General features: G+C 35.4%; 1 protein-coding gene across 1 annotated transcript in view; it reads left to right on the top strand.

The window, feature by feature from the left end:
- The window catches only part of NAALADL2 (N-acetylated alpha-linked acidic dipeptidase like 2), a gene marked incomplete at its 3' end in the record, with an annotated part of 846,771 nt that overhangs the window by 524,293 nt on the left and 308,108 nt on the right, over positions 1-14,370 (top strand). Inside the window, exons 7-9 of the mRNA XM_080654263.1 lie at positions 2,955-3,047; positions 5,789-5,994; positions 11,094-11,213. Of these exons, the coding sequence (XP_080510389.1) occupies positions 2,955-3,047; positions 5,789-5,994; positions 11,094-11,213 (419 nt within the window). The remainder of the gene's footprint in view (positions 1-2,954; positions 3,048-5,788; positions 5,995-11,093; positions 11,214-14,370) is intronic.

Here is a 14,370-nt window from a genome sequence, read left to right as displayed (position 1 = left end):
ACCCAAGCCTCCTGCTTACTCCATGGCCGCAGCCATCTTGGTTGGGTTAATTTACATACTCGCTCCTGATTGGCTGGTGGGCATGTGGGTGTAGCAGAGGTACAGTCAATTTGCATATTACTCTTTTATTAGATAGGGTAATAGTAGCCCTGCACACGAATCCGTGTGCCAGTAGGTCACTGCAGCTCTCCTGTAACTCCCCTGCCCCCCTCATAGCTTGCTGCCCTGCCCCCTCCTGTAGCTCTCCCCAGCCAGCATATAGTTTGCTGCCCCACCATCCTGTAGATCCATGATCAGGTTATTAAGTGGTTGGTCATTACGCCTCAGGGCGTAATGGATAATTAGCATATTCCTCTTTTATTATATAGGATAATGCTAATGGAAAAAACATAATTTATATAAAATGGAATATCCTGTAAAATAATTAAATCTTTATGTCTGTTTTTGCCTATGCCTATATATACCTACATCTATCTGTCTGCTTATAAATCTATCCACCTATTAATATCTATATAACAAAAAAACTGGAAATGATTAACAACCTTAAAGAACTAAATCTCTAAGACTGTAGTTATTTGTCCATTGGGAAAGGCTATGATGAAGGAACTATAGTAAAATAAAATGTTAAAAGCAGATGTGGATCATCATTATATATTATATTATTTGTATTTGTTTATATGTTATGAATTTCTCATAATAAAAAACTGGAGTCTTACAGTGAGATGCTTTATTTTTCAGATAAAAATGTTGTTTATATGAAGACCTGGGTTTGAGTCCCAGTTTTGCTCTAATGTGCTTCATTCAGTAAATGAGGATATAGAAGATATTTAACTTGGTGGTTTCAAAAATTATTGAGATTCAATGAAAATTAGCGTATATGTCTGAACGTGGCTATTATAAATTTTGAAGCACTCTATTAATATAAGGAAAATTTGCAAGCAGTATATTGCACATTTGTATTAATTGTGCATGCGCATTTGTATGTATTGTAAGGTTTTCTTGCTGCTGAATTACCCAAAAAAATAATATTCAGTCTTAAAACAAACAAAATTCTTCATCCATATCTAACTAAAGAATAAGCTGGAAATATTTTTTAAAATATATTTTATTATTATTATTTTTTTTACAGAGAGGAAGGGAGAGGGGCAGAGAGTTAGAAACATTGATCAAAGAGAAACATCAATCAGCTGCCTCCTGCACATTCCCCAATGGGCATGTGCCTGCAACCAAGGTACATGCCTTTGACCAGAATCGAACCTGGGACCCTTCAATCCGCAGGCCGATGCTCTATCCACTGAGCCAAACCGGTCAGGGCTAAACTGGAAATATTTTTAACAAACTATATGGTAATGATTCTTTTATCAAATGTTCACTTACCTGGACTATTTGGAACAGACTTAGAAAAGGGAATTAAACCCATATTAAAAACAAACATATGAGTCCAACTATATGACATTTTTGAAAAGTAAAAAATTTGGAGACATTTGAAAGATCAGTGGTTGCCAGGAGTTCAGGAGGGAGGGAGGAGGGCAAAGATGAATAGGTAAAGTACATTTTGGGCAATGAACTATTCTGTATGATGTGTATGATTACTATTCTGTAATGTTGGATGCATGTCATTATGCATTTGTCAAAACCCATAGAAGTACACAAAATGAAGTGTGGTCTTCAGTAAAAACATATTAATATCAAGGCAATGAATGTATCACACTAATGAAAGATGTTAATAATTGGGGGAAAGGGAAAGGATATTTAGAACTGTACTTTCTGTTAAGTTTTCTGTAGATCTGAAGCTATTCTAAACAACTAAGCTGTATTAATGTAAAGCAAACAAAGATGCATAGCATTCAAATTAAAACCACAATCCTCAGGTTCTAAGCAGATTTCCTTTCTTCATGCATGGGGCTCTCAGGTATTCTCTCAGGATCTCTTTACTCTTGTTTTAGTTATAATTATAACAGATTCAGTGTATGGATTTTCCATTTAACTTGTTAGTATGGTACAGTCAAGGAAGAAGCAACTTATTTATCCTAACAATTTTAGCTAGCAGTCGGAAGTGCCATTGTAAGGCCTGTCAGAACTAGAGCATGTCTATTTTGAATTAGCTGCTTGGTTATTGCCTCCCACCCCACCCCACTTCACCCCAGCACTACTATCTGGCTGCCCTTGAACCTCCCTAGAAACCCCCTGATTTACAGATTCCATTAAATACAGGATTAACACGTTAACACCTAAAGCCTTCAGAGATCACTTTAGAACTGTGACTGGAGTCCCTCCTAATGGGTGTCTTTGCCTTATTTGTTATATATATATATAAAATAATGTCAAGCATGAATAGAACTCAAAGAGTCAAGGCAATTGGTGGAGATTTAGACAGGAGAGAGACCTACAAACACAGGTGGAAATGAGGAATCCAATATTTGAAAATATGTATAGCTAAGGTGTTAATTCTTTTAATGTGTGTAATGCTTTACAGATTTCAAAGTGATAATGTAACAATGCATTATATAGGAACTTTTAAATTATATTCCACATGTTCTTTTTCTGATGTTAGAAAAGTACCTACAATTATTTGGAAATGTTTTATCTTGATATATATTTTTTTCTTTCTTTAAAAATATGAGTTTCCACATCTCCCCAAGGTCGTCTTCTATGTGCCCTCATGTTGAACTCCATTATATGGTCTCTAAATGTGAACATTAGAATTGCCTATGTTTGGATCTGTAGTTCTATGAGGCTAGCAATTGTATATTAGTCATCATTGCATAGCAGGTACCTAAAATAGAGTCTGTACAAAGTGTTGAATAAATATTTGTCCAAAAGTGTAACTTTAGTTATCTTTAAAAAATTAATTATTCAGAATTATTTTGCTGATGATATTGGGTAAATAAATTTGAATGTTTTAAGAAAAGACATAAAATATAGAGAACAATCATCTTTAATTTTTTTTTCAGAAAAAATAATTGTCAACATGCAAGTTCAAACAGTCACAGCATTCAAAACAATTACTAATGTTGTTGGATATTTAAAGGGCTTGACTTCTCCAGGTAAGTATGGTAAAGAATTTGTAATCTACATCTTATACAAAACATCACAAAGAATTGCTCTATAATAATTTAATAGCATAGTTAAATATCCTATATTACATGTAATCAGAAGTTTATACCACTCTAAGAAGGGGACAATATGAAACCTTGAAGTGGATCTTTATTTTCTTTCTTACAATATCTCTTCAAAAGTAAATCATAGTAGAGAAGAAATCAAAACAAAATTAAACTGGCATGTGCCTGGTGTAGATAAGCTGTACAAGCCAATGTCTTCTCTCTCTTTGTTTTTCTTTTATTCACTGTAGCAGTGTCAAAGATATTTTTATTTTAAAAAATACTTAAAGAAGAAAATGTTTAAGTTTTAATGGCATGCGGGGCTTTTTTGTTTGTTTTTTATTTGTTTGCTTTTTCTTCAAATCTAATCCATGTATCTATGTCCTTTCTCTGACCCGTGGTCCACTGACAATTCTGCCTAAGGTTTGCATGGCTTTAGATTTTGAAGATGCTTATGAAAATTATCACCTGGTTACATTTTAAATAATTTAACCTTTATTACAGGATACCGACTGAATCTTGGCCTAATGTTATACAGGCCAAAAAAGTAAAAATAACTGACACATATAGTAAGAGATTAATAGCAACACTTTCAAATCCGTTGAGTGTTTGGATCACCTATTACTGTGTGGTGTGCTCGGTATACAGTGTAGAATGCAACAATCTTTTTAGTACACTTGTGCCACTTCTATTAATTTGTTTGGGACATTTACTCTAGTTCTCCTTGGACAAGTATTCTCTATGACTTTAGTCAAATTGACCCTATAGTTGCTAACCCAGAGATTTCTGAGATCAAGTTTTATATCCCCTTAGATTCTTGATAGCCAACTCTTACAAAATTAATGGGAGGTATATATTTCCTTTGATTTACTTATAGTATAAATGTTGAACAATTTCTGCTCAATAATATAAGATATGCATACATTTGAAAATTCTTACTACTGAATTTTAACAAATTCCCATCATAAGGATATCTAATTGAAGCACTAGAAATATAAGGATTGGCAAAAATTGGTTTACAGTTGTGAGTATGCAAAACAGAGGGTTAATAAAGCTATTGTAATAATCATAACCTTCATGTCTTTTTTTCATACGAACAACTGTAAACCTATTTTTGCCCACCTCTGTATTTATCAATATCGCTGCATTTGCAAGTTATTATTGAAAAACCAAATTGTTCAGTATTATATTAGCTTTAGGATAAAAACTTTCCTTATAAAGATTCAATATAGAAAAAAAAATATTTAATCAATTTACCAGTAGTATACTTCCGTGCATATCAGCAAAGCTTCTAAGATCTTCTTTAAATCCTAAACAAAAACATCACAAAATTTTAATGAAACAAAAAATTAGAAACAATCATCAATCATTATTAAGATTTTTAGATTTTTGTTTACAACATACAATTCAAACAGAACTTTCACACATATCTGGGAAATGAGTGAATAAATTCCCAGGGTTCCAACATTTGCAGACACACTATGTATACTATTAATTAAATTTTGATGAAATGTTGGCAGATCAAAGACATTGCTGGGTCCAATATCAGTGTAGAATTCTAAAATAGCTTCACACAGTGATGTTTCCCATGAGGTAGCCTTTTGATACCATGAATCAACTGGTGATTAATTTATTCTACCCATATGTAGTACTTATTATGTATCTGTCACTGTTCAAAGTGCTTTACAAATAGTAGTTCACTTAAACCTCAAAACAAGTGAATGTCCTATTTTTATTCCCTTTTTATGGTTGAAGAAATTAATACATAGAATGATTAAATAAGCTTTCCACAGTCACACAACTAGTAAGTTGATAGCCTGGCTTCAAACCCATGCAGGCAGGCCTCAGAGTCTGCACACTTAAGCATCAAGCTATGAAACATCTCCTAATGCGATGATACTCAATGAAGAAATCATTGTACACAAATGTGTAGGCCCACTAAGCAAATACATTCAGCTCTGTATCAATAACAGTCACTGACAAGAAAATCAGAGAAAACTCTGGAAGCATGTCTTTAGCCTACTTATTGATGACAATAGTCAGTAATGTACATTGAGTAGGCATTCCACGTGTCATTGAGACCTTTCTAATAGCATACCTAATAGATTTTGTATGATTATATAAAATAAAATATGTGAAAAAGAAACTTGTACAGTAATTGAATGCCTTTTGCTGTTGTTGATTTTTTATTCTTCAGAGAAAGAAGTGAGGCTAAAACTATAATTAATTCCCTAAATACTTATTGCAAAATCCATATATAACTACCACATTTTTAATATTTAAAACTACTAAATAACTGCTCCCTCAATGTATTAATAGTTCATTAATATTTACTGAGCATACAGACATTGTTTACAGGGCACTTCCCACTATGATTCTGGAAAAATGTTAGATAAAGGTTTCATTGTGGCATATTTGTATACCTCACTAATTAATATGCATGTCACAGAGGACAGTAATATGAATCTAAGCTTTGGGTTCATAATTGGGTTCAGCAGCTGCCTCTGCTTTGATATACACAGATGTGTGAATCAAGACAGGGGTGAAAAATGTAAAGTAGTCTTAATTATTAGAACAATTTTGCATAATTGTTGCTCAGTTGTGCAATAGGATTATGTAAATGTCATTAAGTTTATTGTTAAGGTTGATATTTTGTTTTAATGGCTCTTGTTTCTTTCTATTTCCAGACCGGTATATCATAGTTGGCAGCCACCATCATACAGCATCCAGTTACCGGGGGCAAGAATGGGCCAGCAGCACTGCCATAATCTCAGCTTTCATCCAGGCCTTGATGTTAAGAGTGAAGAGAGGGTGGAGACCAGACCGCAGTATTTTTTTCTGTTCCTGGGGAGGAACAGAGTTTGGCAATATTGGCTCATATGAATGGGGAGAGGTAAATGTACATTCATTAGTATTTCTCTCTCTCTCTCTCTCTCTCTCTCTCTCTCTCTCTCTCTCTCTCTTTCTCTCTCTCTCTCTCTCTTTCTCTCTCTCTCAGTAAAGTAGACAAAGTAAAATTGTCAAAGCCAAAGACAAGAATGTTCATTTCAACCAGGATGTCATATCTGCTAGGTTGCTGAAATCACTCAGAAGAATGAAGGGTGATTACAGTTAGACCACAGGGAATTGTGTATGATCTGCTACTATCTATTCTTATTGATTCCAGATCTACAGACTCTAATATGCCCACAATAGTGTTTACCTGGTTATTGCATATCTCTGTAGACAGATTGACAGGAATAGGACAAGAAAGGATTAAATGATACATCCCATTAACCTTTCTTTTAAAACTTTCTAGCCATTATCTAGAATAAGGAAAACTTCTCCTATGTTAAATGTTTATAACCTTAGTATATAATTCAGAGATGCAATATGGAGACTAGAATCAAAATAGTGTGTGGATTTTTTCTTCTTTCCTCTTCTCCTCCCTCCCTCTACTCCTTCCTCTCTCTATTCTTCCAAACCTATCTCCCTGCTTCTTTCGTACCTACATAAATACTTACCTACCTACCTTAAAAAGCCTTTGTCCAAATGAATGGGTCATGGTTAGAAAACAACTGGAATATTTAATATCAAATGCTTCTATGTCTGTGTCTCATAGATGTGCTGTTTTTAATGGAATATGACAGCTGATACTTGGATTGATGCCATATTTGCAACAATGAGAACACTGTAAAACTTAGACATACTTTTAGGATTTTTTAAAAGCAGTGCAATGGAAACATTTATAAAAAACCTATATAGTTATAGCTAGGAAAAATAAAACCTTTTTAGTTTATTCATTACCTCAGCTTTAGAAAAAAAAAGTTCTAAATATCTAATGGGAAATTCTATTTTTTCTTTATGTTTGTTTGTTTTTTTAAGCACTGAGAGAGAGAGAGAGAGAGAGAGAGAGAGAGAGAGAGAGAGAGATAAAATGTCTATTGGATACCAAAGAAAATATCTAAAAGATATATAAAAGAAAATAGCAAGTGTGTTTTTAATTGAAGGACAGAAAATTTTTAAAATTGAGAAAAAAATGTATAATGTAAAATTTACCAAGATTCACAAATTACAATGTTTTTCCATATGTAATTTAATGGAGTGAATGCTTGTTCCATCTTCAAAAAATCTAGTTTGAATGAATAGACTCCATTGCTGAAAGAACCTTATTAAATTGACAAATTTTCAGTACAATGGAAAATGTAATATCTAAAACAACTACCCAAACTTCTATTTCAGGTTACTTATTTTAAGACTATAAATAAGTGGGGAAAAACAATCTGGGGAATGTATTTGTGATCTGAGCTGACTTTAATAATTCAGTATATATTTATCAGACATAAAATAATGTTTAATTTTTATTATAATAACTAGAGGCCCGGTGCACGAAATTCGTGCATGGGGGTGTGTGTCCCTCAGCCCAGCCTGCACCCTCTCCAATCTGTGATCCCTCTCACAATCCAGGACTGCTGGATCCCAACAGCTCGCCTGCCTGCTGTCCTGATTGCCCCTAACTGCTTCTGCCTGCCAGCCTGATCACCCCCTAACCACTCCCCTGCCAGCCTGATTGCCCCTAACTGCCCTCCCCTGCAGGCCTGGTCACCCCTAACTGCCCTCCCCTGCAGGCCTTGTCCCCCCCAACTGCCCTCCCCTGCAGGCCTGGTCACCCCTAACTGCCCTCCCATGCAGGCTTGATCACCCCCAACTGCCCTCCCTTGCAGTCCTGGTCCCTCCCAACTGCCCTCCCCTGCTGGCCATCTTGTGGTGGCCATCTTGTGTCCACATGGGGGCAGGATCTTTGACCACATGGGGGCAGCCATCTTGTGTGTTGGAGTAATGGTCAATCTGCATATTACTCTTTTATTAGATAGGATAGAGGCCTGGTGCATGGGCAGGGGCCAGCTAGTTTGCCCTGAAGGGTGTCCCAGATCAGGGTGGGGGTTCCCTAGGGGCATGGGGAGGCCTGGGCGAGGGGCCTGTGGTGGTTTGCAGGCCGGCCATGCCCCCAATGACCCAAGCAGAGGCCCTGGTAACTGGGGTTTATTTATCTTCTACAATTGAAACTTTGTAGCCTGGAGCGGAGCCAAGCCTTCTGCTTGCTCCGTGGCAGCAGCCATTTCTATTGGGATTTATGTATCTTCTATAATTGAAACTTTGTAGCTTTAAGCGGAGGCCTGGGCCGGCCAGGGTGTGCGGAAAGCTTGGCTTCCTCCATCGCCGGGGCAACCCTAGCCTCCTGCTCTTTCCAGCTCCATGGCTGCCGCCATTTCTGTTTGGGTTTATGTATCTTCTATCATTGAAACTTTGTAGCCTGGAGTGGAGGCCTAGGCCGGCAAGGGCAGGCGGAAAGGTTGGCTTCCTCCATTGCCAGGGAAACCCAAGCCTCCCCCTGCTCTCTGTGGCCATAGCCATCTTGGTTGGGTATTCACTCCTGATTGGATGGTGGGCATGGCTTGTGGGCGTGGCTTGTGGGCGTGGCTTGTGGGTGTAGCAGAGTGATGGTTAATTTGCTTATTACTCTTTTATTAGATAGGATAAGGCACATTTTAAGTTAATGTCTTGAAGATTCTTTTTAAATTCTAAATATTTCTCTACTATATTATACAGCCTTCTTGATATCTATCCAGTAACTTTCACAGTAAATATATGTTAATCCTAAAGTAATATGTATTTTTCTAAGCTATGTATATGTTCTCAAAGCAGGTTTATCTATCTAAAATTAGTAGTTCCTAACTTAAATATCTTGAACACCTGTGCATTGGAAAGTGAATTGCAAAAATTCCTTGAATTTATTTGAACATCATGTATCATAGCCTTTAAGTTTAATCAATAATGTTGCCTTGGTTTGAATGTGAGCAATTATATTTTCAAAATCAGTAGATATTTTTGTGGTTAATAAAATACAAATTAATTTTTAAGTTTTATTCAATTTGTTGTACCTTTTAGTGATTTTACACTTTCCCAATCAATAGATACTAAAATCATAATTATAATAATACTAGAGGCCTGGTGCACAAATTTGTGCACCAGTGGGGTCCTACGGCCTGGCCTGTGGGATCAGGCCAAACCAGCTCTCCGACATTCCCCGAGGGGCACAGATTGTGAGAGGGTGCAGAGCAGGCCAAGGGACCCCAATGGTGCACGATTGGGCTGGGGAGGGACAGTAGAGGTTGGCCAGCCAGGGAGGGACAGCAGGAAGGCTCCAGGGCATGCCTGGCTCATCTCACTCAGTCCCAATAGGCCAGACACAGCAGCAAGCTAAGCTTTCAGTCAGAGCATCTGCCCCCTGGTGGTCAGTGCACGTCATAGCGAGTGGTTGAGCGGCCTTAGCATATCATTATCATATTACACTTTGGTTGGTTGAACAGCCATCCAGACGACCAGGCACTTAGCATATTAGGCTTTTATTATATAGGACGAGAGTCCATAGGAAAAAAAAAGTTTATGTTAGAAAAGGCTCTTCTTCAAAAAGATTAAGAACCCACATCCTAGTTATTAGAAGATTGACTCAATACTGATTTTGATCCTTGGGAAAGCTGATAGCATTTTACTAGATATGTTCTTCAAAAACTACCATTTGTTCTGTGAAGAATCTTTATTCTTTACAGGCTACCATAGAAATACTACAAATTTTACAGTCAGAAGAGTCTGAGTTCAAATCTTCTCTGCCACAAAACACGTGGACTTTTACAAGATTACCCCACCCAAGACTTGATTTATCAAATGAGTATATGGATGCCTGAATTATGAGTGTCTCCTGAGAATTAAATGGACTTACATATAGACAGTGTCTATGGGCTAGTGTGAAAACAGCTATTTTTCTGTAGTACTTTGCAACACTGGGCTTTTAAAAAATGTTATGTATAAAGCTGAATATCTGAGTTAAAATTTAGCATTTCTTTTTCTTTTTTAATATATTTTATTTTTACAGAGAGGAAGGGAGAGGGATAGTTAGGAACATCGATGAGAGAGAAACATCTATCAGCTGCCTCCTTTACACCCCCCACTGGGGATGTGCCCACAACCAAGGTACATGCCCTTGACTGGAATCGAACCTGGGACCCCTTAGTCTGCAGGCTAATGCTCTATCCACTGAGCCAAACCCGTTAGGGCAGCATTTATTTTTCTTTAAAATACTTATTAATTTTAAATTAATTGTCTTTTCACCTCTCTTATAGAGGTATAGCTGAATTTTCAACATAAAATAAGAGTAACATTGATTCCATAGGGATTTCATATTTTTCTTATCTGTATTTCATGTTTCTAAGACATGAAATAATACAATTTTTAGGATGTTTTTTAGGATGTTTCTATAGAACTGCCACCACTGTAATTATCTATTAAATATTTGTTCAAGAAGAGGAGATAAATATCAGAGGGACTTTTTACCTACCTAGTAAAAGAGAATCATTGGTCATCAAATTTTGGGATTTAGCAGAGAAATGAGAAAGCTATTCCATTTGAATCATTTTATGCTACTAATGTGCATGAAATATATCAGGTTTTATTTCAGTTAATATGTTCAGGGGCACAATTGTATTATGTTCCATTTTGCTCAGAATAAAGAACCACTTTGTTCAAAAAGTAACTCATTGGTTCACAGAAAGGATTGGTTTATTAATCACTGAAGTAGTTTTCCCTTCTCTATTCTCTAATTCAAAGACCATAAAATTAAGTGCCCTCACTTGACCAAAAATTTCATTCTGTATTTTGGAGGTGAATGTCATAATATGTTAACCATATGTTAACCATTTAAAAACATATTATCTTAAATTTTGGCTTAAGAACATATTTAAAATATTTTATCAAATTGTTATGTTTAATCCATCACATTTATTCAAAATCATTTTATGACTTTGTGTACTCTTAATAAATAGTATGAAATTGCTGACAAAGAACTTGTAGAATGTTATGATTTTAAGTAGAAAGTGTTTAGTATTTAATAAGTGATTAAATAAAATCTGTTATATTTATTTATGTTAGAGACAGAATTTTTTTTTTTCATTTCAGGATTTCAGGAAGGTTCTGCAGAAAAATGTTGTGGCTTATGTTAGTCTTCATAATCCCATAAGGGGTAACTCAAGTCTATATTCTGTAGCTTCACCATCTCTTCAGCAACTGGTAGCAGAGGTAAGATGAACCGCTTGTTATGAAATGATGAGGCAAAACTGCTGTTTTCTCTATAATTTGACATTTCTTGATATTTTTAATTTAAAATTTTCATTGTTGACACTACTGCAGGTGTCTCCTATTCTCCCTGTTGTGCCTACCTCTACCAGCCTCACCACCTCCCTTATTCTTATGCACTGGTAGAATAGGTGTACTAATTTTTCTTGGGTATTTATTTATCTAGTTGTAGAATTGCTAGATCATAGTGTAGGCACATGTTTAACTTTTGTAGATACTGTCAAAGATTCTCCAAAGTGCTTGTACCAATTACACTATCACCATCAATGTATGTTTCCTGTCATCACCGACATTTAATATGACTATTCTTATAGGTATATGGTGGTATCATTTGGGGGATTAATTTTAATTTCTCTGTTGATTAATAATATTAAGTACCTGCTTTTATATTCATATACTCATTGGCCATTTGGGTATCTTCTTCTGTGAAGGCTTATTTAAACCTTTTGCCTATTCTTAAAAGAGAGTTGTTCATATTTTTCTTATCTGTATGTCAGAGTTCTTTATATATTCTCTATACAAGACTTTTTGTTGGTTAAATATTGTGAATTACTCTTCCAGTCTGTGGCTTGACTTTTCACTCTCTTACTGGTAGCAACACAATCTTTAATTATTAATCTTTCTTGTGGAAGTCTTCTAAACATCATTTTTGGTTCTAGTATTTTATTACAAAGAACATGTTGAACTTAATTTATCTAGTATTTATGTTTAAGGAGCGTTATAAACCTTTGTTATTCATTCTAATTCATGCACATTTGAGTGGTTAATATACACAGAATGCATATATTTTGCATTCTATTGGGCACTATGGGATGTTCAATAGAAATAAATGGTGTGTGCAGGTTGCCTAAATGAGTAGTGAATAAAGATTCTTTGTAATCGGTAAAAAAACCTCTTTCCTAAAAAATAATTTTCATTTGCTTCTTAACTGTAGAATAAAGGATAGACTGATCAGTGGCCTCTTAGTTAATAAAATGCAACTGCCTTTGAGCAAAATAAGTTATGAAATAAAAGATAAAATAAGACTTATCCCCCAAAATATTTTTTAACATTAGGATGCAATACAAACACATACATCTCTCTACATATATTGCCATTCCACCTTTATTTTTTAAAATCATCTTTCATACATCACAGAATGTATTGATTTTGCCCTTAGAAATACAGAATTTGATTATCCATATATTAGTCAGTGCTCTGTACATCTCAAATAAATAGTGATGAAATTTCTCAGAGGTTATTTTAGGGAAGCCTGAAGCATTTGTACATATGAAAGTAGTCAATCTAACTATAGTCTCCTTAAATGTTGCTTTTGCTTCACCTGCCAGAAGCTGGCAAACCTGATCATAACTGAACAGTTGCATCAATATTGTAAAACTGTCTACAGGATAAACAGTTTTCTTTTTAAACTCTAAAATGTTAGCAAAGATATATTTGTTTTATAAGGTGTTTAAAAAAAACACGTTTTATTTTTCCATGTACCAGGAACTCTTCACCAGAAAATATAGTACATATATCTCATTTCTACTACATGAGTTAGAGTATTAAGCCCATAATCCTACTGCAGTATCACTTCATTGTGAATACCCCAACTGTTTTAGAGCTCTATTGTATAATAAATTTTTATAGACAATCCAACTCTGTATAACATTACTTTAAGTATGTAAGCATACAATAAGCATGTGAAATGCCTTGGGACTTACATTTTACCATGAACATAAGATATGCATAAAGAGCTCAAATATAGGGGCAAGTATGGTATGTGCTATACAGGAATTTATAGGAAAGAGACAGTGTGATTGGTTTAATTTAGAATTCTGCATTGTAGAACATTGACAAAAAGCTTGAATGTACTGATGATCTTGAAGAAATGTAAACACCAGTCTTTTCAAAACGGAATTCTTCAGTCATGTGAACCAGCTCCTCTTATTTATAGTGATCTACCAAAGCATCTTTTCAAATCACATAAACTGATCTCCATTTTCTAATTCAAATCAAGGACAGCAATGTATGCTTCTGCTCGCTTCCAAACTCCCACAGTTCTATCTGTCACAGTACTTGTACAACTGCTGCTGACTGCCTGCTATAGTGCTGGTTTTTATTCAGCCGGACCATGCCTTTATTTTATAGGAGGTATACAGAAAACATGTGAGATATTTTAGCCCTAGAAGCTCATTAGTTCAAATTCTTGAGTTACAAGAAGCCTGAATTTCAAATAACAGAGTTATTAATTAGCATGTTAACATTTCTTCTTGATCTTATATTTATACACTATGGAATTAAAAAAAGATATTGCTAGTCATCTAAAACATCCATAACAAAATACCACCTACTGAGTGACTTAAAGAACAAAACTTTATTTTCTCACAATTCTGGAAACTAGAAGGTGAAGATAAGATGCAGGTAGCGTGGATTTCTTTTGAGGCCTGACTGGCAGATGGCCACCTTCTCATTGTGTCCTCACATGGCCTTTTTCTCTGTGCACACTCATTCCTGGTATCTCCTCCTCTTGTAAGGAAATCAGTTGTATTACATTAGGGCCCTAACCTTATGATCTCATTTAAATATATTTTACTTTATTTTAAAATATATTTTTATTTATTTCAGAGAGGAAGGGAGAGGGACAGAGAGATAGAAACATCAATGATGAGAGAGAATCATTGAACGACTGCCTCCTACACACCGCCTACTGGGGATCGAGCCCACAACCTGGCATGTGCCCTTGACTGGAATTGAACCCAAGACCCTTCAGTGCACAGGCCGATTCTCTATCCACTGAGCCAAACCAGCTAGGGCAACCAATTTTACCTTTTTAAAGGCCCTATTTGCAAATATAGTCACTTTGGTGGTTAGGCTTCAACCTATGCATTTTGGGAGGACATTTAGTCCACAGTATTATTCAAAATGCACATTGATAGAATATAGAAGATAGGGTTGTAGAAAGAAAATAGTTCTCTTTTCTTTGTTGCTATAGTTGATCATTTTAATTACAGAGAACCAAAAGAAAGTTTAAATTCTATTCTGCTTGCCTTAAAATGTAAAAGTAAAGTTGGCTTTGAAACATTCTTCTACTCATTTGTCTTCCATGATATATGATACA

Source organism: Plecotus auritus, assembly GCF_963455305.1.
Source record: "Plecotus auritus genome assembly, chromosome: 2".
Classification (NCBI taxonomy): Eukaryota; Metazoa; Chordata; class Mammalia; order Chiroptera; family Vespertilionidae; genus Plecotus; species Plecotus auritus.
The sequence above is the reverse complement of the archived record's forward strand: the minus strand, read 5'-3'. Positions and strand labels throughout refer to the sequence as shown.